We start from the raw sequence: 27,971 nt of genomic DNA on the forward strand, positions 1-27,971 counted from the left end.
CCACATTCAGGCTCTGGTTTTGGGAAAAAAAGCAAAGACATGTCCACAGAGCGGGACTTCTTCATGAGGATGAAGTGCACGGTCACCAACAGAGGCCGTACTGTCAACCTCAAGTCAGCCACCTGGAAGGTAGGGCAACATCAGGCCTGGGTTGGAGTCCCAGGTGTAGGGCGATGGCAGTGTGGGGGATGCCTAAGACCCTACCCCCACCCCCAGCACTCCGCCCCATGTCTGACCCTTCCATGCCTATCTCAGGTCTTGCACTGCACGGGCCAAGTGAAAGTCTACAACAACTGCCCTCCTCACAATAGTCTGTGTGGCTACAAGGAGCCCCTGCTGTCCTGCCTCATCATCATGTGTGAACCGATCCAGCACCCATCCCACATGGACATTCCCCTGGACAGCAAGACCTTCCTGAGCCGCCACAGCATGGACATGAAGTTCACCTACTGTGATGACAGGTAGGGGGCCATAAGTGTGTATGCTGTGGGCAGAGATGGGTCTTACCTGTGTGTGGGGGGAGTTGTGTCTGTATTAAAGGTATGGAACTAGACATAGATGTGGTATTGCCGGGTGCCATGTTCATGGACCTGTGCCACTGTTTCATTGCATCAGTGCCCCTCAGAGGTTCCTGGTACTGTATTTGGTGGTCTCCCATGGACAGAGTTACAGGGTCCATCTGCAGAGCTTTCCTGGTACGCAACTCTTCTCATCATTGTGGTGTGAACATATTTCTCCATACATGTATCAGGCTCCTGAGGAAATTCTCAAGGCGGTTTTCTGACCCAGGAGGAAGAGAAGAGTCTAGAGACTTCCATCTGTACTCCTGCTTTAGAGGCCAGTAAGGAGCATCAGCTTCTGCCCTGGAGACTGACCCTCTTCCATTACTGACTGAGCCTTTCCCTCTGCCTTATTCCTTCCTGCATGCAACTCCGTTCCGGCTGTTGTTCAGCCATTTTGAAGGCTAAGATGAAGGTAGCTAAGCTGGACGCTAAACCCCCAGTGTCAGGCCCAGTGTCTCTTGGCAGTCACAGTAGTGATGAAGAGCATGGGCTTCAGGTCTAGATGGCCTAGGTTCAAATTTAGTAATAAATGTTCAGTGTTAGCTCTTATTATCACCTTTATTAGAGTTGTTGAAAGAATGCCTAAGACTGCTTATGTAAGTCATGCCATCTCGGGTTCTTAGCTCATTTAGAAGATTGAAGCAGGTGGGGAAGAGGCTGGAGTTGTCATAGGAGGGAGTATTTAGACACCCTACAGCTCCTAACTCCCCCACCAGCCCTGCCTCTGGGACTGTGGAGCCTGATGATGGGAAGTAGGAGGAAGATGGGGAGAACCGATGCCCGGAGCAATGCCCGGCCCCAGGGAGAGCAGGAAATGCAGAAGGCTGGGCCTAGGGTAGGCCTGGCTTGAGTAAGTGCCACTGCGGCTTGCTGAGCAGCACACCCCGGATGTGCCCTTCCTGGCAGAGATCTCCCCTCCCGACCTCAGCTTTCTGCAGCATCTAGAGCCGCCATGTGTCCCAGGGTGATAGTTCCTGTGGCAGCTCTTTGTCACTCTTTTCTCATCTTCTAGGGTTTCTCCTCAGGAAACCCTGAGATCTCAGTTTCCCCTTCTCCAAAATAGAGATAACACTTTCTCAACCTGTCTCATGGGGTTGTTGTAAAATGAGATAATGGCTGTACAAGCACTTTGAGAAGTCAAGACACCACAACACGTGTGAGGCTTCTTGTTATTGCTTATATCTTACTTCCTGTCCTTGGCCTCCTCCAAAGCAAAATCTTCCACTAAACTCAAGGAGCTGAAATCACTTCTGAAGGCAGTTAGTGGCTGGGGGGCAGGAAGAGGAAGAATCTGACCCCCAGATCAGCAAGAATCTGCCTTGTCTTAGCCAGCAGGAAACCACGGAACCCCAGGAAAAAAGCTCCTGCTCAGCCTCCCCTAGGCCTATCCACTTTTCTCTTATTTTCTCTTATCAGCTGGACATCCCAAGGGCATCTGGTTTCTTTATGGGAGGGACCCTTCTCTCCAGGATGGGGTTTCTCTCCTCTGATTCCAGACTGGCCTGGTGTTGGTTGGTCGCCCCTTCTTAGAGTGGGCCACCACTTGTGGCACAATTTCAGAACTTTTGTAAAAGTATCCTTGAGTCATTCCTGTCCTTCAGTTCTGACCACAGTAGGGCCAAGACTCACAGCTTTTGCAGCTAGTGGGAAGTTATATAAGTAGAAAGAAATGCTCTAACCTCATAGGGAGAAAATGTCATGTATGAAGCCTTTCGTCCTGGAACTTCGACACATCACCATTTATTGCACTTGGTGGTGGTGGTGGTGGTGGTGGTGGTGATGATAATGATGGTGGTTCAAGAAGAAGATCGCCCTTTTAGTGACAGGCACTGTAGGAATCCATGTTATAGGTAAAGTTATTTATCAGATGCAGTCTTTGTGTTCAAGTGAACATTCTGGGCAGAAGACAGCTTCATGCACCCCTCTCAGTAGTCTTGTGAGATAACATGGACAATCCCAGTGCATAGCTCCTGTGTCACTGGCTTTGAGGTGAAGTGGCTCAAGCTGACCTAGCCATATAGCCTGGGAGCATATATAGTGCTGTGGATGATGAAAGTCAGATACGTGCTTTACCCTGGTGAGTGAAGCACATCCGTAATGTGACTCCATAAACACTCGGAAAACCCTACTGTCCCAGAAAATAACTTGGCATCCCTAGATAATAGGAGAGTTTTTTTTCAGTTTAAGATTTTGATCCTTTTTACAGAGAAGAAATCCTCTGGAAAGGGTAATTCAGCATTATCCTTTATTCATTATCTTGGTTTAAATGAGTTTCAGGTAATTTTCTTAAGGTACTAACCTTTGGACAAAAGAAGAGGGGGAGAAACACAAGGAACTGGATGTCTAAATGTGGCTGGAGAGGAAATGTACATAGAAAGGGGAAAGACGCTCTGCTGACTTCTTAGTTTGGCTCAGGGCTGGTAGGCAGGGTAGCTTCTGGCTTAAAGGAAGTATCAAGCCTCGTGATTTAGGACTTTGTGACTCATAATGTAGAGGGTGATATTGCTTATAAGTTCTGTGGGACACACTGCATTTTCAGCAAAATCTTGCCTTTCAAGAAATCTAATTACATGGCCCCAAGTCTGAATTCAGTGGTGCTGGAGAGCTGCATGTAGAAGCATTTAAAGACATAGAATGCTGTGTCACACAGAAGTTGTGTTTAACCGATTAGCAGATTAGTTAACAAGGGCACAGACATGGCTTAGACAGTTGATGAAGTGACTATTTTAAGTCCTTAATCCCTAAGTGTTATATCCTAATTGCTTTGATGAGGCCTGGGATTTTTTGGTTTTGGTAGCTCGTTTTGTTTTCACTCGTTGTGTTGGGATGGGGAGAAGCATATGCACATGCACACATATACACACTGTCCGCCTCAATTCCCCTTCAGAGACAAATGCTGCAAAAACCAATGCCTGTCCATGATGCCTAATGGGGTGAGGGGTTCTCCATTTTAATCAGAAAATTCACTAGATTTAATGACATCTGCACAAGGGGCTATGATTCCCACAAAGGGGATTGTTTTCCTACAAGAAAAGTTAGAATCTGAAGAAAATGTATGGCAGTTAGAATCCACAAAATCAATTTTGAAGCAGTTTGGTACTTGTCTTAGATATACTGAGACCACAGACATGATCAAGCAAAAAAAGAAAAAGGGTCATGGAGAAAAAGATGAAAGCAGACAGGAAAGAAGGGAGAGAAGTGGAAGAGAAAAAGACAACTCTAATTTTACACTGAACTCTCAGGTCAAATCAGTTGAATCTGAAACAACCTATTTCTGAAACATCTGAAATTGAATAAAGGAATACAGATGGTTCAAAATGCATTTGTCCTCCTGTTAATGAGGGATCAGAGTACCATATTAAGTCTTGCATTAATTATTTTAAAAATAGTAAATACTTTAAAAAGTAAATTTCATAACAATTATATCAATCACATTTATGTACCTATGGTCAACTGCTCTAGACAAGGGAGCAAGTTGAGTAGCAGGGTAAAAGAAAAATGTCCTCATTACTGATGGAATTAATGATCTTTTCTTCATTTATGACTCAAATACAGGCATCATACTCTGTTTCCCAAAATACTGAGCAACCAGTTACGAACTGTCATTTATTGAGCATCTGCCATGTAACTGTGTGCCAGAGACCATTACATCAAAGTAAAAGAGATGATTCCTGATCTCCAGGAGTTGAGAGTTTGAGACATAAGCCATTTAATGAAACCACAGTGAATGGTACAAAATACAACATTCCATTTACCCAAAAGGAAGATAAAAGTTGTTCCCAAGTAGTTTAACTTTAAAATAGGGTGGTTCATTAAATTCATGTGGCGGTGCCATCTAGTGGTGAAAGAGAGAACTGTGAAGGAAGCCAAGCCATCAGGGAGATAGAAGCAAAGCCTTTCTAATTATCATATAATCCTACTAAGATTCTGTTAGTTTTAGGAGTCTTCCTGTATCTTAGAAATAAATTATAAAACCAAATTATGTGGATAGGAGCAGTATCACGAGGGGAAAAGTTTTCAAAATTACAGTAAAAATTTCAAATCAACAAAGAGGGTCATACAATTTTTACAGGTAAAGAATTTGAGGGCAACCCTGTTTTGTCATTGGATTCATGCAATATAGGACATACTCATATCAGGAGTTACAGTTTAATAAATCAAGATGCCTACGTTCCTAGTTCTGTGGATACATTTATGGTGAATTGTTTTTGTACAAAGAAGTTGAGAATAAGTAAAAATGGTAAAAGTGAGGGAAAGGTTGAGGATCCTAAAGATAATGTCAGTAAGGATAACTATAAATAAAGAGCCACAAGTTGTAAAACACACACACAACCTTCCTACATATACACTTACCCCCACAGGTACCCTGTAACACTCCACAGACAGGATAGAAATGGATTTCCCATTAATTACAGAGCTGGTTGTATAGATTTCATGTAACCATGTAGTATTTGAGGAAAACACAAAGCTTAAGTACCGTTTGAAGCAAACAAAATCTAGATGAAAATACATTAAAACCAACCAAAGGCACTGAAATCTGAGTTAGTGAACAGTGTAGGTATTAGTAAGGAAATGCAGTGTCAAAGCTTATAAGCACATATAGAAACCAAAATGAGATAAATCACGGGGTGCTGAGGAGAGGCGATGGGCAGAGTGTGGAAGGAAAGCAAGCCGACTTGAAGTATTTATTAGCAGATACATTCTTTGGAAAACAAATAGGTGGTTACGAAGTGCTTAAAACTTTTATCCTCTTAAACAGTTTAAATACTCTCTCACCATCTTGCTTACATGATTAATTTACCTAGCAAATCCTTTACTCGTGTAGGGAACGGGGTAAAAACTGCAGCCAGATCTTGCGTGACTCCAGGCAGTGGCATCTGAAGTCAAGGACTGTGGCGCTGCACCACACGTGGATGGGTGCTGGCGATTACACGCGGGGAAGAAGAGCGAGCCTTCTCAGGCCTTTGGGTGGATTTTTCTCTGCCCCTTGAGGTGGCAGCACTCACACTGAAGCCAAGAGAATAATTTTTTTGCAAGCACTCTGCTATAGGTGGTGTATTTTGAATAGAGCTTCTAAACCGTTTTGAGAGTAAAGGGCAATGAATCATTCATTTTACATTTTGAAGGCACATCTCACTCTGAAGTCTGGAGCTCAGAGAGCTGGCCCACATATGCACTTGGGGTAACACCAACTTCAGAGTTTAACAACCCCCTTTAAAACCGTATTTCCTATTTCCTTTCATCCTTCCTCTGCCTCCTTGTGGCTGCCTATCTATCTGCATCTCTCTCCTCACTGCATCTTGGTCTGCTGTTTTTTGACTTTATTATTAAAAAGTATCCTCTGTTCTTATGTTTGAAATCTGGTGAATTAAGTCCTCATACATTTCTCTCTTCTCTTAGAACAGCCCTACTGAGTTGACTTTTAAATTTATGGGTGACCTCCAACTGATTTTCGTTTTCCCAGTGAGTCAGGGGTCCTTAATTAGAAAGAAAGAAAAAAAAAAAACAAAAAAAAAAAACAGTTCCCTGGCCCCTGATGGAGAGAGCAGATGAACCTGTGTTATCACAGCCCAGCTCGGAAGGCTTGTCTGGAGCCTGGGGGAAATGAGCGGGGAAGGCCCTTGTGTGCCGTAGGAGCGACCTTATAAACAAGCTCGGTTCATTAACCTCCCCACTGGCGTCTACGTGCCTGCACATGGGGGCGAATGACCATGAGCTTTAAGTTGGGGTTTCCTGGCTTTGTGAAGTTTGACAACTCAAATGTTCTTCAATTGTGTTTGGGATGTGGTGTATTTCCCAGTTTTTATAGTAGTCTGTTTAAAGGAATGAAGAAAGACATTAAATATTTATTTTAGTTGACAAGATAAATGAAAGCTGCTACTGGGAAGATATCTGGCAGTTCTGAAATCTAGGTTTGTTTGTCCACTTCCAAAACATGCCCATTGTGTGCCTTTGAATGGATGATACATTAATTAGATAAACATTTTATTATGAGGCTGATTATAATAAACATCTACTTTGAACATTTTAATTTAAAGATTGTAATCTCGAAAGGAAATTTAATTCCTTCGGAGAGTAGAAAGACATCTTTCCTAGCATGCCAGTAGACTCATTTTGGAGGGTCTCTAGAAAATTCTATACCTGCCCAGGAACAGAAGCAGTTTATCTGGCAAGTCGGTGAGCCTGTAGATGGCCAGGCCATTGTCAGCAGGGCTCACTCATGCAGTTCTAGTTCCCAGGCTAAGCTTGAAAGTCATCTGACCCAGCAGCGAAGCTAGTTGATCGTAGGACCAGCACTGTTCTGTCTCCTTGTTCCCCCCCGTCTCCACCTTTGCCAAGGTGTACTTGGGTGCCAGCCCCAGGGTCAGGTTGCCAGATAATGTATCCATTGCTAATGAGTTCAGAGACCTCTCTGCTCAGGGTCAAGCGAAGGGACAGATCCTTCTGCTCTGAGACTAGCTGGCTGGCACAAATGAGCTGCTAGGATCTCACTGGAGAAATCTCCATTGGGCTGAATCAGCTGAGACCTAAGCCTCTCAGCCCTGTTGAGCTGCTCCTTGTTTGACAAAGGCTTTAACCTCCAAAGTCTCACCCAAGCAGAGAACTTGTCTCTTCTCTGCCCACTTCAAAACCAGATGCCTTACAGAATGAAGAAAGGATAGACAGAATATCATGACAGGTTCTGTGTGTGTGTGTGTGTGTGCATGCACATTGAGACAGTTAATCGCGTTATTCTAGAAAGAAAAGTAGATCCTTAGTGCCCAGCTTCCTTAGCAGTGCTGGGATAGACAGGTGTCTGTTTGTGCCGTAGGTTCAAAGAGAAAATCAATCTACTGGTCAGCTGTTGAGGTTTTTTACTAAGCACCCATTATAGAGGAAGCAAAAGGAGAAAGTGGTCCCTGAGTTAGAGATTGACAGCCTAGGATGTGAGGAGACAAATGCATAATTTTCTGTAATACTGTGCATACTCCTTAGGACTTCATGAGAGATGTCATGCTGGAGGAATTGGAGAGGGCTCTGGGAAGAAGATGAGGCTTTGAGCTGGTCCTGGAGGTGTCAGGGCTTGGAGAAGAGGGGAGAAGAGAAGGCATAAAGCTTCTGCAGCAAGAATGAGTTTTCCAGGCATGGGGAACTGAGGGGAGAGGGGTCTTCCATGACAGAGGGTGCATAACATTTTACAGATGAGTTGAAAATCGAATTGCTCAAAAGGTGGAGAGTAGGTTCTCGGGGGAACTGAAAGTTAGGCAGCATTTACTCTTGGTCTGGTTGGCAAAAGTGAAAGTTGTAGATACTTAAATAGGGGTGTGGCAGGATGCAAATAGTATTTTAGGGCAATTTGGTCTGACAGACATATGAAAGCTGAACTGTTTGGGGGATGGGTTTAGAGCAGAGACAGGAAATAAGGAGCCACTGCTTCTGCTTTCCTCTCCGTGTTATTGATCCCCTACAAGGATAAATTACAGGACTGTATCCAGGAGTCATGCCTTCTGAAGTAGAGTTGTAATAATGAGACTGTGGCATCACTTCTAACTTGTGATAGGCCAAGTAAACAAGACAGTGAAGCCATTATTTAAAGTTTGTGAGAGAACCTAGATTTTGAGAGATAATATGGAGGTATTATATAGCCTGATATAATAGGACATGATATTGGGTAAAGCGGCCAACCTGGTGGTTCTCAGGCAGGGCTTTTTTTTATTTTAGGGATTCCAGCACAGAACAAAGGGTCCTAAGAGTGTTAAGTGATCCTTCATGGTTCTCCACATGCACCCCTTCCTCTGCCCACTTCCCATCAAAACCAGATACCTTACAGAATGAAGAAAGGGACACTGAAATGACAGCCAAGTGCTGTCATCTCAGAGCTGCCTATTGGAGTATGATAAGGCACATTTCTGTGACTATGATTTAATATTTCTTCCTCTCAGCACCTCCTTGCCGCCCTCCTTTCCTTGAAATGTGGGGGACAAGTGGAAAAAGTCATGGAAGGCAAACCTGGTGTCTGAAGGCACCTGAGGTCACAGGCAGGCCCTGCAGAAAAGTGAAGGCTTAAGCACAGACTGCCTCTGCCTGCCTGGACTCCCTCTCACATGCTGGTTGACACAGAGACAAAGGTGGCTCTACCTGGGGCCACATCATTTTCATGTTTCATTTATACTGCCTTCTACTAGAATGAGCTTGACCTAGCAACTAGAGGCCCCAGTTTTCATTCTTGCTCTGTCCCTGGACACTTGTGTAGGTATCAAGCAATTGTCTGCCCTTCCTGGATGTCTACTCCCTCATCTGCAAAAACCTGGGGTTGAGTCCCTTCCAGTGGTACTTGGAGAACAGACGTGTGTGTGTACCGGGGTGGTGGGGAGAGGGAGTCCTCAGAACTGGTGCTTTTCTCTCCTCCCAAACATGGCTTCAGGAAGGGCAGGACCAACAGGGGTTTGGTTAAACCTGCAATTGTAGATTGAGCACAGTGTTCTTTTGCTTGGATACATGGTACAACGAGAAAGTCTGGATTGTGTTCGTCTGCATGTGCGTGTTTGATTTGCCTTCTGGGGTTAGCTGCTGCCTACATGCTGTGCTAAGTTAATATGGTCTTTTTTCCTTACATGCTGCCTTTTTGAAAACTCAGAATCACAGAACTGATTGGTTACCACCCTGAGGAGCTGCTTGGCCGCTCAGCCTATGAATTCTACCATGCGCTAGACTCCGAGAACATGACCAAGAGTCACCAGAACTGTGAGTTCCAGGAGTGCCCCTTGTGGCTTCCTTGTGTCTGTGGTATCTGGCCTTGCGTGGGGGGTGATTGGTGAGAAAGAAGACCAGGTCACTTCCTCCACAGAGCTGCTGTCTTGTGTGGCAGACAAGACTCACGCCCTCAAGATGGTTAGAAAACCAAGGCTGGCCACCAGCCTATAGACTCCTTGGTGCATATCAGAAAAAGGACACTTCCTCCAGGGAGACACACCCGTGCCAAGGTCCACAGCTGAGACACTAGAGGATGGGTTGAGTCTCAGTCTCCCATACCACCTCCACGGAGTGCCTGTGTGCAGTCAGTGGTTTGTACACCCTGTGGAACAGCACTGTAGAGAGTAACATGTAATTCAACATATCATCAACTTGGGTGCATGCTGTACATTCGAGTACATACATTCACAGAAGAGGAGGGCAGGGGGAATTGAGGCAAGGACACTCGAGTTGGACCTTGAAGGATCGGGGAGGCTCAGGCTGAACAGAAGGGAAAATAGTATGGGTCCAGCTTAACACATGTGTTGAGGTAGGCCACAGTTCTCAGAGAGCTTGCTTGCTGGATCAAGGGAGCTTTAGAAAAGGCTGTCCAGGCAACCCAGGGATGGCGTATGGAAACTCTGCTTTGCAGTTTGAAGGAAGCCTGAGTTGTGCAAGGACTCTAGAAGAGGGCTGCCCGATAGAACTTTCTGCAGTGGAAATGTTCTTGAAATGTGGCCAGAGAAACCGAGGAACTGAATTTTATACAATGTAGTTTTAATTAATTTAAATGTAAATATCCACACTTGGCTTGTAGCTACCATATTGGACAGAGAAGTTCTAGAGTATATCCTTGGCTATGTTCCCAATTCAGGCTTCCTATAGGCAGGTGATCCAGGACCATTCCCTTGAATCCATGCAACTCATCACTGTGCAAGGGCTCTGGGCCTATAACCCTGTACTTGGCCCACTGGGGGTGATGTAACTTGGTAGAATTGATTCCTGCCCTAAGGGGTCTTATTTCTGAGGAAAAAAAGAGGAGTGTGGGCTCCGTGGGAACAAGTGGCTCATATCTTTAACCTCAGTATCTAGCATAGGGTCTGGTACAGAACAGGCACTAAATGCACTATATAAACCCATGGGCAAAACTGTATTTGGAAAAGAATGCTTCAAAACAAGTGCCCACAGTGGTACAGACAGTGGTGCTGAGAGGATTACGGGAGGATTAAAAATGGGTAAAATAAGTCTGAGAAGATTCCCAATGGCCCTGCTGGCAATGGAGAAAATGAAGTGCAGCCATTTGTCCATGGTTCCTAAATCCATCCATCTACCCCAAGGCTAGGGCAGCCAAGTTCAGAGCAGCCAACAGAGCCACAACCCCGCAAGCTGTATGTGAACATGGTTAACACTCTTAAGGAGTGAGATCTTTTCTTTCTTATTGGTTCCTCTGCCTCTTCCTCATGGCTTTGGGTTTGATTTGACAGTACAACAGGGCCCATTATGATTATCTCAGAGAAGCTTCTCACTGTGCTCTCTGGCAACACACACACACACACACACACACACAACAACAACAGCAGCAACAACAACCACCACCACCACCTAGATTCAGCCCCACTCAGGAACCCAGAAGTGGGGTAGGGGTGGAGGTACTCTTTTATGCCTGTGAATGTGACCCCACCTTAGCCTGCCCAAGCTTTGAAATTGTAACATCTGGTTCCAGCCTTCCCTTTGGGATTCCTTCATGCTTCCTGGTCCCTGAGGGGTTCCTGTTTTCAAAGGCAGGTGACAGAATCATCCAGGCACTGGGACTCAGGGGCCCAGGCTCTGGCCCAGCCAACCCACTGATTCCCCAGGGCCCGGCTTTCTGGACCTTCCTGACTTTAGATGTAAAACTAGGGAAAAGTCTAGCCTTCCTTCCAAGCTAAGGGTGAAGCCAAAGCAAAGGACAAATGTAAAAATTTCTGGGAATTCTTGGAGGACGGTATTGTCTTTTATCTTCTAGGATGGGAAAGCAGAAGAAGCTACTGTCTAAAGGAAAGAAAAATTGTGACTTCTCACTAGGCATATAAAAAGGATTTTCCCTGTTGTTCTTCTTTAGAACATCTTCAATCTATAAAAAGGGTTAGGATAAAAATGGTTCATGTTTTCTGCTGACTCTAGAGAAAATAAGGTGCTTTTCACTGAATCCATGTATTTACGCATTAGGCACACTAAAAGGTAATTCACAGCCCAAATAGAAATCACAGGCTCTCTCTCACCCTGATGGAGCTAAGTAAAGCTGCCCTGAGCTCAGAAACCCGTAGCTAGCAAAGGGACAAGCCCACATCCAGCAAAGGGAAATCTGCATGGGTTGGAAATTGGGTTAATGACAGTTATAACTGACAGGAGCTTGCCCCTTGCCCCGACCCGTGTCTCTCATTTGTCCTTGAGGTTTTGCAAATAAAGTTGCACTACAGAGTCACACACATGCTCTAGAATAACTGGACGCTCAGGTTTGAGACGGGTCCAGAGTCACACACCGGGGTCCCTCATTGACACCCATGTATGTCTTAGCCTGTAAAGGTTTACCGTTGAAATGCCTGGAGAAGCTCAACCAGATTTAGATCATTGAAAGCTGTAATTTCCAAATGGATTAATAATTTGTACATTGTTACTCTGGGGGCGAGGTTAGGGGTCAGTTTGCCTTTGTTATATGAGGATATTATGTGCTGTTAGGCTTTTTATGGCCTTTAATCTTATTTTCCTATCTATTAAGCAGCAGGCCCTTCACTAAGGCTGGCATTAATGACCAGATGATTAGAAAGCTGGCGTTAATTATATTCTACTGACAGAGCAGGCCCTTGCCTGCAATTGTTAGAAATGCAGTTAAAACCTTTGCTTGCTGCACTGTTTGATATAAAAGAGTAAGAGCCCTGAATTTGGTTTGCATTAAGGACCGTCTAAATAAGTTAAATACAGGCACTTGAAATTGTGCAAGATCAGTTTAGTGCAGCAGAGGAGCCTCTGGCACAGCTAAAGGGAGAGCAGAGAGGGTAAAAGTTGTTTCCTTGGTTGAGTCCATGATGGTTTAGGACAGTGGCAACAGCAAATTTGGTCTTTCCAGTGATTTGTGGACCCAGGTAATCAAGAGACCATTGTACTAGGAGCCACAAGACGTGTTGTGTAGCTCAGACTCTGTCACTATTGTCTTGTAAGCTGTGAAGCAAATCATAACCCTCTGGCCTCAGTTTTCTTGTATTAAAAGAAAATACTTATCCTTCCTGTGGCACAGGATTTTGTTTAAAAGATTAGACAAGATGATACAACCACTTTGGAAATAACTTGGCAGCTTCTTACAAACATATACTTTACATGTAATCCAGCAATTGCACTCCTAGCTGCACCCACGAGAAATGAAAATATGTCCATACAAAGAGTTATGCACAAATGTTTACAGCAACCAAAAACTGAAAACAACTCAAACATCCATCAACAGGCAGATGGATAAACAAATTATGGTACATCCATGCAACGGAATACAACTCACTGATGAAAAGGAATAAACCACAAATGCCTGCAACACCATGATGAATCTCAAAACATGCTGAGTGTAGAGAAGCCAGACACAAGAGTAGATACTCCTATACAATTCCACTTACATGGAAATCTAGAAAAGACAATTCGAATATATAGTGGCAAAAAGCAGAAGAGTGGTTGCCTGGAACCAGGGTGGGAATGAAGATTGCCTAGAGGCATAAAAAATGGGGTGGTGGGGGCGGTGATGGAAAAGTTCTACGCCTTCACTGTACGTATGTCAAAACTTGTTGAACTGTATACTTCAAATGGGTGTGTGTTTTATTGAAGGTAAATTTGACCACAATGACATTTATTTTTAAAAATTAAGAGCAAACAGAAAAAGCTTAGACTAGGAATCTTTAATTTGAACTATAATTCTGTCTACTGTTTCCACTGAGGTGGAATCACTCTGTAGTTTTAAGCCTCAGTTTCTTCAGCTGTAAAGTGGGAATAATAACAGGCACCCTATGGTGTTGCCTATGAAATGCAGTGATGATGACCTAATCCTTAGTGAGTGCCCTATGTGCCAGGCACTGTTCTAAATGCTTTGCAGAAATGATTTCATCTTATCAGATAGTTTTGAACACTATACAAATGGAAGTTACAGGAATTCTTGCACCTTGCAGGTGCTTGTTAAATTTTGAAGAGGAAAGCAAAACGTAAGTGTAAAGGATTACTAAACTGCACTAGTATGAAGACAGCCACATTCTTCAGCTGTACGGGGCTGGTGAATGGGGAGGAGGCCTGCAAGCCTACCAGGAGAACCTGGATATCCTCCCAAGTGGCCCCTCATGACACTCTCTACCAACGTGTAACAAATTGTCTGTGACAGGGCATGGGCACAATACGTATTAGTACCTCTAAGAAAGAGGTGGCTTTTCCTATACAAAATTTGTTGGTGACAGTTGGTCAACACTTATGTACCTGATAAGCCATGTAGATATATTCGATCCTCAGTACAAATGGCAGTGGTATACTGGGTAGCTAATGATGACGATTATTACCATTACTACTATTATTATCAATATCCTATTTTTCAGAGGAGGAAACCAAAACCAAGAAGGATTGTTCCTTTCTCAAAATCCCCAAACTAGCAAGATTTCCCAATCCTCCCTCCATGCTCTTTCCTAACGTCTCTGTGATTTGGGAGCTTCTGAGCTGCAGTTCTGTAAATTCCCAAGGAATGGGCAGTTCAGAAAAATATCAAAAATTCTAACATTATTAGACTTTAAAGAGATGTATTGATTCCTTTTGAATGGCAGAAGATGGAGCATTCTAGACTGGGGAGGGACAGTCCTGTGATGTGAAACTCTTCCCCAAGGTAGACAATAAAAGCACTTTTTAAATGAACACTTGGTAGAACAATCTAGAAGAGGAAAAACCTCATAAGCAGGAAGCCTAGCTGGGCAGTTGGGAGAAGAAGGAGTGTAAGAGATTTATTACAGCTTATGAAGAGACTGTGTGGGCTGCCAGGGTCCCAGACCTTTCTCAACCCCAACTGAGAAAGGGTGAGGTGGTTTGCCTCTGCCTTTGCTGTGGATCACAAACCTTCACCGCACCGAAAGGTGGCAAGCCTGACAGATGACCTGGAAAAATCAAAGATGTCAATTTTTTAAATGCTTTTATCCATAAGCAGGTATTGGTGGTGGGTCTGCTGGGAAAAAAAACAAAAAAAACAAAAAAACTGCCCTGAGGTCAGGCTTTCTCTAAGCTGCTTAGAAGTCCCCCAACCTGGAGTGCTTGACAGGGGATGGCTCCCCTTACCCAGTGTGAAGGGGCTTCTTCCCATTGAACCCCGTGAAGAAAGCAAGGCAGGTTCTGGTCTTGGTTCTGCTTATAGCTGAGCTGGTCTGTGAGCCCGACTTGTCCAGGGATTGGGGATGGGCCACTGCACAGTTGTACAGTGAGTGGGTCCCTCCCTCAGTAGACAGCCTTGGGCAAGTCACTTCACCTCTTCTCACCTCTTTTTCCTAGATTTAAAATGAAGAGTTGGCTGAGGTGATCCCTAAGCTCCCTCCCAGGTCACTCTCCCTGGTCCTCACTGTCCTGGTGCCCTGTTCTGTCTGTTCCTCTGCAGATTAGACTGCCCTCCCATGGGATCTGCTGAGCCTGTGGTGCACACCCCTGCCCCATCTCCCTAAGCTCAGCTCTGTTTCTCCCCTAGTGTGCACCAAGGGCCAGGTGGTAAGTGGCCAGTACCGGATGCTCGCAAAGCATGGGGGCTACGTGTGGCTGGAAACCCAGGGGACAGTCATCTACAACCCTCGCAACCTGCAGCCCCAGTGCATCATGTGTGTCAACTACGTTCTGAGGTGAGTGTGTGAGGGCTGGCGGGCCTTGGTGCAGGGTATGTGGGGGTGCCCAAGCTTCCCAGACTGAGGATAACAGGCCTAGGAGATGCCAGGCCTCTCAGCGCCCTGGGCACCACCTCAGGGAGCTCTTGCAGGGCTAACACTAGTGACTGAGAGGATTCCTGTGGATGTCTTGGAACAGTGAGATACTGGGTTGGGATTTTTTTTTTCTGCCCTTTCCCTGTCATCTGTCATTTATGCCATGCATCTGACCCAGGTGGGGAGGCAGATAGCACACAGTAGTCAATATTTTCTGAATGGGGAAAAAGGAAAGAGAATTGGTCATGCTTTTGGGAAAAAAAGATGTCATGCCTTCACTCTATAGTACCTGGAAAGAAAGCTAGAGGAGGTCATTTCTAGTTGTTTCTAGAAATAGGGAAAAACAAAAGCATTCAGACCTCATACATACTACCCCACTCAAGTGCAATAATATTTAATAAAACACAATCCGAAATGGACATACATTCAGAGGATACCCCTGTTGTCACTACCTCCATGGCTCACACACTTCTATTGTGTGGTTCTTTATAAGATGCCAATGCCTGGGGTCCTACCCATTTTTTGTCTGAGAGCTTAGCTGTCAGGGTTTCCATGCATCTAGGGGAGCAGAAGTTTTCTAGAAAATGTGGAAGGTCTGAACGGCTCTTTTCCCCCATTAGTGAGATTGAGAAGAATGACGTGGTGTTCTCCATGGACCAGACAGAATCCCTGTTCAAGCCCCACCTGATGGCCATGAACAGCATCTTTGATAGCAGTGGCAAGGGGGCTGTGTCTGAGAAGAGTAACTTCCTATTCACCAAGCTAAAGGAGGAGCCTGAGGAGCTGGCCCAGCTGGCTCCCACCCCAGGAGACGCCATCATCTCTCTGGATTTCGGTGGGTGCTTCTTAGCTAAGCCAGGCCCCTGGAACCCTGTTGGGGCTGGGAAGAGTTCTTACCATAACAGGCCTCCCTGGCTACAGCTTTTTCTTAACCAGAGCTACCCCAGCCCCTTCCCCAAGTCTTGTTAATCACCTGTTAGAGGCCAGGCTCTGCTGAGCACAAAAGAACACCACACACTTCTGCCCTGATAAGACCATCCCATATCCGACCTCAGCAAGTGCTGTATGAGGAGGGGTTAAGAGAGGACGCTCCCCTGAGGAGTCGATTCTCCACCACGGGTGGTGAGAGTCTGAGATGAGAGGGACGGCAGAGGTGAGGGATCTGCTCCGAGGCAGCTTGGACACTGTCAAAGAGAAGGGGCCAATTCCTACCAGGGTCTGGAAGGACAGATTGCTTATTTAGGCAGAGAGCTAAGTTGGAATAATGTTGGGAAGGATAATTCCAAAAACACAGAGAACATATTGAGGCCTGGGATTAAGCCCTCAAACCAACGACTTCATTGAAGTGTCTGCCTGTCTCTAGGGATGTAAGTCACTGGGGACCCCAGCAGGGTTTTCAGCCCTCTGCTGCTCCTATCCTGGAAACACCCTTGAAGCCCCATGCTCCCCAGTTAGCAACCCGCTGCCACCCTCTCCTGGCCTTGCTGTGGCTGCAAGAGTGGTGCTCACCCTGGACTGTGTCAGCCCCCTTTAGATGTGTTCTACAGCAGCCACGTGAGGATTGCAGCTGAAGAGAATCTCAAATGCAGCGGGCCCTTGGCCAGTAGGTCTCGCAGCTTGTTTGTGGCAGTACTGAGGCAAATAGCCCAATTCTCCTCTCATACCTTCCTTGTCTACCCTTCCGGATTGCTCCTTAGGGAACAGTGGCTCCTACTATATTTAGTCTCTGAAAATTAAATGTTCCAGGAGACTGTTCCCTTTACAGGGAGTCTCTACATTGACTCAGCCAGAGTCAGAGGCCTGTGTGTCCCAGCTAAGCCCCAGGGTGTGCCTAGCCCCAGGCATGCCTTCCAGACCCTCTTAGGGCCTTCTCTGCAGTGTTTGGGACTCGTCTGCCTTGGGGTGAGCCCGATGGTTGTGGGTGTTCACCTCCCAGGCCCTTGTCTCCACAGGGAATCAGAACTTCGAGGAGTCCTCAGCCTATGGCAAGGCCATCTTGCCCCCGAGCCAGCCGTGGGCCACAGAGTTGAGGAGCCACAGCACCCAGAGCGAGGCTGGGAGCCTGCCTGCCTTCACCGTGCCCCAGGCAGCCGCCCCGGGCAGCACCACCCCCAGTGCCACCAGCAGCAGCAGCTGCTCCACGGTGAGCAGCCCTCTTATGGCGAGCACACAGAGAGGGCTCCTTATGTATGACTGCTGCCAGATGGCTGAAGGGACATTTGGGACAGGTACTGTCCTTCTCCTTCTCCAGTTATCACAGAGCCCCCTAGAGTGGCCGTGACACTTACCTACCAGGTATCAGAGCTATTTCCTTCCTTTCAGTGTTCATCCCCCAACCCCACTGAAATAAGCTCCTTGAAGGGCTTTGAGCCCCCAGTTCAGTCCCTGTGCAGGGCAGTAACATCCCATATGTGGCATAGAGCTGCAGTTTGCACAGCCCTGCTGGCCGCAGCCTGTATTCTGTTTGTTCCTCAAGAAGGACAACCTGTGAAGCGATAGTAGCCTCATTTTATGAGGAGGAGACTGGAGCTGAAAAAGGTTGATGAATTGACCTAATTCATACAGCTTGTTAATTAGTGGCCCCTCTACAAATAGTTGTGTGGTGGAATGGAATTGAACCTTTGGGTCCGGGAATGCATTTCTTCTTCCGTGCTGGAGTTCTGGGGAGACCAGTGCCATATCTTTGACTCTGTCCCCCTCCTTCCTGGCCCCTAGCCCAATAGCCCTGAAGACTATTATACATCTTTGGATAACGACCTGAAGATTGAAGTGATTGAGAAGCTCTTCGCCATGGACACAGAGGCCAAGGACCAATGCAGTACCCAGGTAGGTGGCTGTGGAGATCAGGGTAGGGTGTGTGCCTGAACAAGGTGAGAGTGCAGGCTAATGGAACCTGTGGTCACCCCCTCCTCCCACTGTCAAATCCAGTTCTTCCAGCATATCTATCTCCTTAGATAACTTTCTTAGTGCACATGAAAACCGAAATACCACTGCACCTTTCTTTAAACAGGCCCTACATTTAACAAGCATAGCCAAATGCAAAAAACATGTATAAACATAGGGGACAATCCCTTTACAAACACATTCATCTTGTGATTTAAAAAAATAATCATTTTATATGAAATGCATTTTAAAATAACATCTGTTTGACAATTTTTCATTTACATAAACTTTTCAAGAACACATTTATTACATAAGGCCAGTGTTCTTGCAAAAACTATGTAAACAAGGATAAGGTAGAGGGAGGGGTACGTGTCTTACAAAACCCCAGGGAAAACCATTAATCCCCCATTTATCTTAGTCTTGAGTTCAACCAGATTTCTGCTTTACCATTTAGTTTGTATCTTGATCCTACTTGGCACAAATCCCAGCTACTCTGCAAAACGTTCCCTATTTTAGCTTTTCTATCACCCTCCCTCCTCAGAACTCCTGTAGTATGTATCATGTGGCACTTAATCACAACTATCTGCTTCTGCTCCTTAAAGATTGCTTAGTATTGCAGTCATTAGTCAGCTGACACCCAGTGAGGGTGTCAGTCTCTGAAGGTAGAAACTGTTTTCCGCATCTGCTTATATTCCCTGTAGCGTCCGTCATGATACTGCCATGCTAAGGGATGATCTGAGTATCTGCTGATTGGAACCAAAGTCCTTCTATCCCTGGGGTCTGGCTATTCCTCTGCAAGAGTCCACAGATGGACCTGGACACTCATTGCTTGCTTAGGCCCGTGCCAGCTTACAGGAGGGAGAAGAGGACAAAAAAGCCACAGTGTGCACCACAGGCCTAAGCATTGTAGGACAAGGACAACCACCACAGGCTGGAGTAGACAGGGCTGGCTCGGCTTCAAGAGAGAAGGCGGGCTCTGGCAGGTGGGATGGAGAGAGGAGAACATTTCTCAATGTGCAGGGTGAAGAGGGGGTCACCTCGGGAGAAGGCTGGTACATGATACAAGGTCATGTACGTGACACAGCCAAGTCTGAGGTTTTCCTGATAGGCCCTAGGGAGCCAGTGGAGGTGTTTGAGCAGCACTGTGAAATGGTACTTGAGATGAATGGCTCTGCAGGAGCCGAGTTGGAATAGTGTTTGTGAGGTCGTACCAACCCCCTTGCCTCTTTGCCCGTGCTGTCTCCCCTCAGACGGATTTCAATGAGCTGGACTTGGAGACACTGGCACCCTATATTCCCATGGACGGGGAAGACTTCCAGCTGAGCCCCATCTGCCCCGAGGAGCGGCTCTTGGCGGAGAACCCACAGTCCACCCCCCAGCACTGCTTCAGTGCCATGACAAACATCTTCCAGCCACTGGCCCCTGTAGCCCCGCACAGTCCCTTCCTCCTGGACAAGTTTCAGCAGCAGCTGGAGAGCAAGAAGACAGAGCCCGAGCACCGGCCCATGTCCTCCATCTTCTTTGATGCCGGAAGCAAAGCATCCCTGCCACCATGCTGTGGCCAGGCCAGCACCCCTCTCTCTTCCATGGGGGGCAGATCCAATACCCAGTGGCCCCCAGATCCACCATTACATTTTGGGCCCACAAAGTGGGCCGTCGGGGATCAGCGCACAGAGTTCTTGGGAGCGGCACCATTGGGGCCCCCTGTCTCCCCGCCCCATGTCTCCACATTCAAGACAAGGTAAGTGGCAGACACTCGGCTGCACCAGTAGGGCCGGAACAGAGAAGCACCCACTAGTGAGATAGCTGGACCCCCAGGGAGGCCCCTGCCCCTCTCCACAGCCATCTGATACCCCATTTAGCCCTTCTCTGAGCTCAGACTTTGGGGGAATCACCTCGAGCCACGTGAGGCCTAGCGTAGGACAGGTTTTTATCTGGGCTGGAGGAGACTGAGGGCAGGCAAAGTGGCGGCTTGTTGAGCGCCCTGTACCTCAGTGTCTCCCTTCGAACTACCACCAGAATGCCTTTCTTACCTGGGTTCATCATCTGAGCCACAGAACACAGAAAACTGAGTGATGATTTTCCCTGGTTGAAAAAAGCAAAAAGATGCCCATGCCTCCCCCTTGCCTTTTGACTGCCCCCGGGTCCCCACCACTGCAGCCTCTCCGAGCTGTGCCCAGGCTCCAGAAGTGCCTTCCCATCTCCCCAGCATGCTCATTTCACCAGCTGAGAGCTCGCTGGGCTAAGCCACAGTGGTTGGTACATGACCTGCCACTCCCAGGGGCCGGTGGTACTTGACCTTTAGAGAGCAGCCTAACTAGTTTTCAGTGGGAGCAAAAGGCAGGGGAGAGACGGAGCAGAAGAAACCACCTAAGGACTAACACTGCCCAGCCAAGCGGCCACCGTCCCCAGACCAGGAGGCTTGAGCCCTTCAGCATCTTACAGCTGAGGAAGGAGGCAGAGCTCGGGCTTGGCCTGCGGGTACACAGCCTGCCTCTGAGACTGTGTCTTTTGGGTCTTTGAGTCATCACAGGCATAAGCATTGGGCCTGGAAGGGCCCCTAAGATGAGAGGGCACTGGGTGGCATGAGGCTTCAGGCTCCCTCATAGCCTGCTCTTTCGGGCTTGGCAGGTCTGCAAAGGGTTTTGGGGCTCGAGGCCCAGACGTGCTGAGCCCGGCCATGGTAGCCCTCTCCAACAAGCTGAAGCTGAAGCGACAGCTGGAGTATGAAGAGCAAGCCTTCCAGGACCTGAGTGGGGTGAGCCATCCCGACTGGCCACAGGGGCCTGTCCATAGACCTTAGGGAACCCAGGGCTGCTGAGAGGGGTGGGGATGTGGCCCTTTCAAGCCAGTGACAGCCCTGTTCCAGGCCCACCCAACCCACCCAGTCTGGGGACCTGGTTTTCTGGCCCTTTCCCCTTTCCATCTGCCCTTCTTACTCCCAGGGGGACCCACCTGGTGGCAGCACTTCACATTTGATGTGGAAACGGATGAAGAACCTCAGGGGTGGGAGCTGCCCTTTGATGCCGGACAAGCCACTGAGCGCAAATGTCCCCAATGGTGAGCAGCGGCCACAGGCCTAGGCCTCCTGGGGGTTCTGCTGGAAGGACTGGGGCTCAGGAGCCTATCCTGGTTCTTCCATTCACTCACCACAGACCGTACCTGCCTCTCTGAGCCTTGTTAGAATGGGGTGATATCCTCTGTCCCTCCCCCAGTGCCACACACCCAACTTTTCCATTTCCACTCTGACTTAGATGATGCCATCAGAGGGTCCTGAAGGCTGGCTGTAGTTCTGGTGACTCTGAGCACCTTTTATAAAGGAAAGGGATGCTAGGGCTTCCTGGCCTCTCCCCTGCCTCAGGCCAGTGCTACCGTCACCCTCTGACTTTGGTCTTTCAGGTAAGTTCACCCAAAATCCTGTGAGGGGCCTGGGCCATCCCCTGAGACATCTGCCGCTGCCACAGCCTCCATCTGCCGTCAGTCCCGGGGAGAACAGCAAGAGCAGGTTCCCCGCACAGTGCTATGCCACACAGTACCAGGACTACAGCCTGTCGTCAGCCCACAAGGTGTCAGGTGGGTGTACTCAGGATCCAATGCCGGGGGAAGCCCACCTCTATTTTTTTTTCCAGCGTCTGCACAGTGCCAGGCACAGGGAAGTGCTTGACTTGAAGTCACATGTCCAGGGCTCAGGTCTCCTTGGATTTAGGGAACCTCCTCACAAGTTCCTTGTGACATCAGTGACCAGGCCCCCCAGGGGGTGGGTCTGAGACACAACTAAAAAACTCAGGCTAGAATACTGAAGGAAGAATGCAGACCACTACTTGCTGCCCACAGAGGGCTGAACACTGGGTTGGCCACCCCTAGAACACTGTCCCACTGTTGACTGACAAGAGCACTTTCAGAAGAAAGAGCAGGCAGCCACAGTGGTGAGGGCCTGTTGAAGAGAAAGTTCAGAGAGTTGGGAAGGGGTCTGGGCAGAGGATCTCTGGTCTATGCAGGGACGAGCTTGCTGCGTGGAGAAGGGCGTGCTCCTTCCCTGGGGCTTCAGAGGGAATCCTCCCATGATCAGGTGCCATCCAGGGCTCTTTCCACCCTGAGAATCCCAGAGCCTTCCCACTTCCTCAGTTCTTCATGTGGATGTGTTTTTTTAAAGTCCCTTGGGCACACTGGGGTGTCACTCTGAGTTCGGGCAGGTGCTGAGAGCATGCCGAAACTTGCTGCAGGGAGAGCAGCCTGGAAAGCTCTGGTAGGCCCACCCCACTGGAATTGGTTCAACTGCAGGCACCGATGCCTGCCTTCAACCCTGGGCCACCTTCGTCTTGATAGTATCTTGTGAAACATAGATGTCTTCATGAGGTTTCTGTTTGGCATGAAAATAATTCGTGGTTTACGGAAAAACATACCAGGCCCCTGTCCTAAAAGGCAATTTCCTCAGCAGTAGAGTTTGGGGAAAGTTCTCTACAGAGTCCAGGCTGTAGAACCGCCAGACAGCCCTGGCTTAAATTCTGGCTCTGCTGTTGAGTTCAGTGACTAGTATACGTTTATGTGCAGTAAGAGGTAGCCAGCACTATTCTTCCTGTTATGAAGCCCACAAGTTACCTTGAATATTGAAATCAAGAGGAAATCATATTCTTTTCAAAAGAATTGAATCATATTAAACTCTCTTCTGACCATGAATAAGAGAAGTTAGCAAGGGATGGTGAGCAGGTATCCATTAATACTGTCCACAGGAGCAGTCAAGTTGGGGAGGCAGGCATGGACCCCAGCAAGGACCTGGGCTAGGAGGTGCAGGAGGGAATGGCCTCCTGCAGAACGAGGAACGAGGCTCTGCAGATAGGGCAAGGGAAGGAAGGTGGGCATCTCACGTCGGAGGGGCAGAACGCAGGGCTTCCAGGCTCTCTGCTGCCACCTAAGCCTTTCCTCCCTGGGATGGGGCCTGTGTGCGTACTGGGAATGTCCCCTCTGCCACTCACTGGTCTGCCTCCTCAGCAGAATAGCACAGAGGCAAGAAGAAAGGACTGCTGAGGGTGTTGACTGGAAACTGGATTTTCAGACCCTTGAATCTTGAGGCAGGCTGTGTGTGCGTGTGTGTGTGTGTGTTCTGCATGTTCTGTGTGTGTGAGCATAGATGCCAGGTGGTTCAGAACTCCCTCTCGGCCTTTCCTCCCTGCTGCCAGCAGGCATGGGGTCAGCAACCCCAGGCTCTTGCTGAAGCCTCCACCTCCCTGTGCTGCAGCCCGCACCTCGCGCTGTCCTCTTTCTTGGCTCTCAGCACCCCACCTGAGGCAATGGGTCTGAAGGCAGACACGTTCCCCAGGCATGCAGCAGACCATGGGGGAGACACCACTGAAGGAGCAGAGTGAAATTAGGGCTGCCCTATTGGTATCGCCCAGTCACTTTTCCAGATGTTTGATTTAGGCCTTTAAGTTATGGTACCAACCCTTCTTTCAGGCATGGCAAGCCGGCTGCTCGGGCCCTCGTTTGAGTCCTACCTGCTGCCTGAACTGACCAGATATGACTGTGAGGTGAACGTGCCCGTGCTGGGAAGCTCCACGCTCCTGCAAGGAGGGGACCTCCTCAGAGCCCTGGACCAGGCCACCTGAGCCAGGCCTTCCACCTGGGCAGCACCTCTGCCGACACCGTCCCACCAGCTTCACTCTCTCCATCTGTTTTTGTAACTAGGTATTTCTAACACCAGCACACTATTTACAAGATGGACTTACCTGGCAGACTTGCCCAGGTCACCACGCAGTGGCCTTTTTCTGAGATGCTCACTTTATTATCCCTATTTTTAAAGTACACAATTGTTTTACCTGTTCTGAAATGTTCTTAAGTTTTGTAAGATTTTTTTTCCTCCCCACCTTCAATTACTTCTAATTTATATTATCTATAGGTTTCTCTCCCTTTCTCTTCTTCTCACACACAACTGTCCACACTAACAAGTTTGGTGCATGTCTGTTCTCCTGTAGGGAGAGCGTTAGCTTCATTTTACTAAAAAGATTCCTCGTTACTGTTGTTGCCAAAGAGAAACAAAAATGATGTTGCTTTCCCAGCTTGTGGCTTCTCCCTCGCAGAGCGCCCTTCTCCTTTCTTTTTTAAAACTAATCACCATATTGTAAATTTCAGGTTTTTTTGGTTTAAGCTGACTCTGCTCTGATTTTGGAAAAAAAGAAATGTGAAGGGTCAACTCCAACGTATGTGGTTATCTGTGAAGGTTGCACAGCGTGGCTTTTCCTAAACTGGTGTTTTTCCCCCGCATTCGGTGGATTTTTTATTATTATTCAAAAACATAACTGAGTTTTTTTAAAAGAGAAAATTTATATCTGGGTTAAGTGTTTATCATATATATGGGTACTTCGTAATATCTAAAACCTTAGAAACGGAAATGGAATCCTGCTCACAAAATCACTTTAAGATCTTTTCAAAGCTGTTAATTTTTCTTGGTGTTGTGGACACTGCAGACTTGTCCAGTGCTCCCACGGCCTGTACGGACACTGTGGAAGGCCTCCCTCTGTCGGCTTTTTGCCATCTGTGATATGCCATAGGTGTGACAATCCGAGCAGTGGAGTCATTCAGTGGGAGCACTGCGCGCTATCCCCTCATGTTCTCTATGTACTATGTATGTATGTATTATTATTGCTGCCAAGAGGGTCTGATGGCACGTTGTGGGGTCGGGGGGTGGGGCGGGGAAGTGCTCTAACTTTTCTTAAGGTTTTGTTGCTAGCCCTTCAAGTGCACTGAGCTATGTGACTCGGATGGTCTTTCACACGGCACATTTAGACATTTCCAGAACTACCATGAGATGGTTTAGATGGGAATTCATGCAAATGAGGGGTCAGAAATGGTATAGTGACCCGGTCCACGTCCTCCAAGCTCACGACCTTGGAGCCCCGTGGAGCTGGACTGAGGAGGAGGCTGCACAGCGGGAGAGCAGCTGGTCCAGACCAGCCTTGCAGCCCCCCTGAGCTGGCAGCCAGATGGCCCTGCAAGGCCTCCAGGGATGGCCCCGAGCTGCAGGCCCTGGCTGAGGTCTCTGGGTCGGGCAGTGACAGGTATAGGTAGGAAGCACTGAAAATAGCGTTCCCAGAGCACATTGCAACTCACTGGGTAAGAGGGACGACACCTCTGGTTTTTCAATACCAATTACATGGAACTTTTCTGTAATGGGTACAACGAAGAAGTTTCTAAAAACCCACACAAAGCACATTAGGCCAACTATTTAGTAAGCCCGGATGGACTTATTGCCAGAAACAAAAAGTAGCTTTCAAAAGAAATTTAAGTTATATGAGAAATTCCTTAGTCATGGTGTTGTCTAAATCATATTTTAGCTGCAGAGCGTTACCCCACACAGGGTGGCAGAACTTGAAGGGTTACTGACATGTAAATGCTGGTATTTGATTTCCTGTGTGTGTTGCCCTGGCATTAAGGGCATTTTACCCTTGCAGTTTTACTAAAACACTGAAAAATATTCCAAGCTTCATATTAACCCTACCTGTCAACGTAACGATTTCATGAACATTATTATATTGTCGAATTCCTACTGACAACATTATAACTGTATGGGAGCTTAACTTTATAAGGAAATGTATTTTGACACTGGTATCTTATTAAAGTATTCTGATCCTACCACTGCTGGTGGCTCTTATTTCCTGTGGATTTATCATGGGTTATGCCAATGTAAAGTGAAATATTCATTAAGTAGTTTATAGAAATTAAACATTAGCACAGACCTTTATGAGACTACTGAAGTGAGCTGATAAGACTGGTGAAGGAAAGACTGTTGTTAAATACTCGGCAGTTGACTAAGTCTGAAAATTCATATTGTATCTTCCTTATTTCTGCAAGTATTTTTCTATCTGCCTCAGAGCCATTTTTTGTATCCTATGGGGAACCAAAGGAAAGAAGTCACGGTCCCTGCTTTCAGAAAATTACATGAAGTCGTCTGAGAGCCACGCTGCTCTGTATATTCACATACCGCACTTTGGGATAGAGGTCCCGAAGGGAAAGGGGCAGCCTGGGCATTAGTACTTCAATTTGGAGGTGGCTGGGCTTGAGTAGGGTCTTCCCAGGTAGACCGTGGTTGGGAAGAGCAGAGATCCCCTCAGCCAGAGACAGAGCACAGTGAAAGCCCAGAACTGGACATGAGCATGATGTGTTCCCCAATTCAGATTTCACTTTTCCAAATCATGCCCTGCTTGTGAGCAGGCCGTTGTCTCCGTGGAGCGATGGGGGCAAGGGGAGAGACTGTGCAGCAGCCTGCACTCTCACTGTCCATCCTAGAACCAGCCACTCCAACAGCACGTACTTTGCCTACGCATTTGGTCCACATAGTGTAGTCTCATATGTTAGCTTGTTAGCTCACTGGATCCTAGGTCTAAGCAATGCCATGAGCGCCCATTCTACAGCTGAAACTGAGGAACTTGTTAGATGACTTAGCAAATCACAGCTTGTTGTTGGGAGAAAAAAACTTAAACCCCCTCCTGGCCAGTGCGTCTCTCCTCTCACACCTCAGACTGATGGCTGGGAGGCTGGTTTTATGACAGGACCCTGTTCTCATTTCTAAACAGAAAACTCATGTCTTTATTACTTTAGCCTTTAGACCTCCTTCTGGTTCTTTTGCTTACTCTTCTCTTCCAAAACTTGGGGCCTGGACCTTCAGATTGGAGTTTCTAGGCTCTGCCAGGTTCCTACCCGCCTTTGCCTGCCATCTGGGACTTCCTGAAAACATCTGTTCTTTTCTGAAGGTTTTCTGTGAATGACACATCTCAGCCCATCCTTCAGGAGCAGAGTTGCCTCTGAGCACTGGCAAATTCAGGATTCAGGCCTGGAAAGGTGCTATCCCAGCCCCTAACACCTGCAGGGTCCCATGGGGTCCACAGTGCTGTCCTTGGGCCATGATTGTACCCTCCTGCCCCTGGGGGTGCTGGGCAGCTCAAAGCTCCTCTTGCTTCCAAGTCCAGCAAGCAAGCCAGAGAGGAGCACAACGAAGCCATTGTTCCTGATGGGTCAGAGGAGCTCAGCCTCCAACCACAAGACACAAGACCCACACAAGCCATCACTGCTTCACGTTTTGCCTCAAGCAATCCAGTGAAGACTGACTTAAATGCTCCTGATTTTATATTTTCAAAACGTAGTTGACTCAGGAGTAGGTACATGCCTGTGTGGCCAGATGTGCAAAGACCAAGGCAGGGGCCTGCACAGAATTAGCAATCGTTCAGCCGCTGGGGGTCCTATTGATGCTAGATATGTTCCCCTCCAGGCAAGCAAACCCTGGTGGGCTGCGACAGCATCTCAGCACTTGTCTTGGTTGGCAGGCTTATGGATGAGAAATCTCTCTGGGAGAGGGACTCTGACCCAAGGCTGGAACATCAGAAGGCCCTACCTGGGAGAGAAGGGCCAACCCTGCCCCTTCTGATCATGCAGGGCAAAACTGATCCCACTCTGCAGCATGGGCATGGATGCCCATTTTCAGTTGGGGATGGAGAGTGAATGAACTGTGTTTTTTCTGGAGATCAAGGAAATGCAGATTCATTTCTTTTACAATATGCAAGATTCAACCACTTAACATCCTTCCCCTCCTAGATCCCACACAAAAGACTCTCTGCTGTTTTGTGAAAAAGAACTTTTACCAGGAGGCCTGTAGAAGAACGGTCAGGTTAACCTGGCTCTTCCTTCCCCGAGGCAGTGGCCCAGGGTAGGACAGCACAGGATGTGTTATCTCAGGTGCACTCAGGATACTGAGAGGAGCTGAGAAACAATGTCACCCAACCCCATCACTTTTTTTTTTCAACCTCCTCATTTTAGAGATGAGGAAACTGAGGCCCAGGGAAACAAAGCAACTTGCCTGCAGTCACACAGGGAGTTA

The 27,971-nt window shown here is 47.5% G+C and overlaps 1 protein-coding gene across 1 annotated transcript in view; it reads left to right on the top strand.

Annotated features, from left to right (window-relative positions):
* Nucleotides 1–25,733, top strand: part of EPAS1 (endothelial PAS domain protein 1) — a 90,573-nt gene extending 64,840 nt beyond the window's left edge. Inside the window, exons 5-16 of the mRNA XM_011965748.1 lie at nt 11–129; nt 256–461; nt 9,181–9,287; nt 14,998–15,145; nt 15,844–16,058; nt 17,176–17,366; nt 17,939–18,049; nt 19,357–19,847; nt 20,738–20,864; nt 21,052–21,166; nt 21,506–21,679; nt 23,558–25,733. Of these exons, the coding sequence (XP_011821138.1) occupies nt 11–129; nt 256–461; nt 9,181–9,287; nt 14,998–15,145; nt 15,844–16,058; nt 17,176–17,366; nt 17,939–18,049; nt 19,357–19,847; nt 20,738–20,864; nt 21,052–21,166; nt 21,506–21,679; nt 23,558–23,709 (2,156 nt within the window). The 3' untranslated portion in view covers nt 23,710–25,733. The remainder of the gene's footprint in view (nt 1–10; nt 130–255; nt 462–9,180; nt 9,288–14,997; nt 15,146–15,843; nt 16,059–17,175; nt 17,367–17,938; nt 18,050–19,356; nt 19,848–20,737; nt 20,865–21,051; nt 21,167–21,505; nt 21,680–23,557) is intronic.
* The last annotated feature ends 2,238 nt before the right edge of the window (nt 25,734–27,971 follow it).

Source organism: Mandrillus leucophaeus, unplaced genomic scaffold (genome assembly GCF_000951045.1).
Source record: "Mandrillus leucophaeus isolate KB7577 unplaced genomic scaffold, Mleu.le_1.0 Scaffold736, whole genome shotgun sequence".
Lineage (NCBI taxonomy): Eukaryota > Metazoa > Chordata > Mammalia > Primates > Cercopithecidae > Mandrillus > Mandrillus leucophaeus.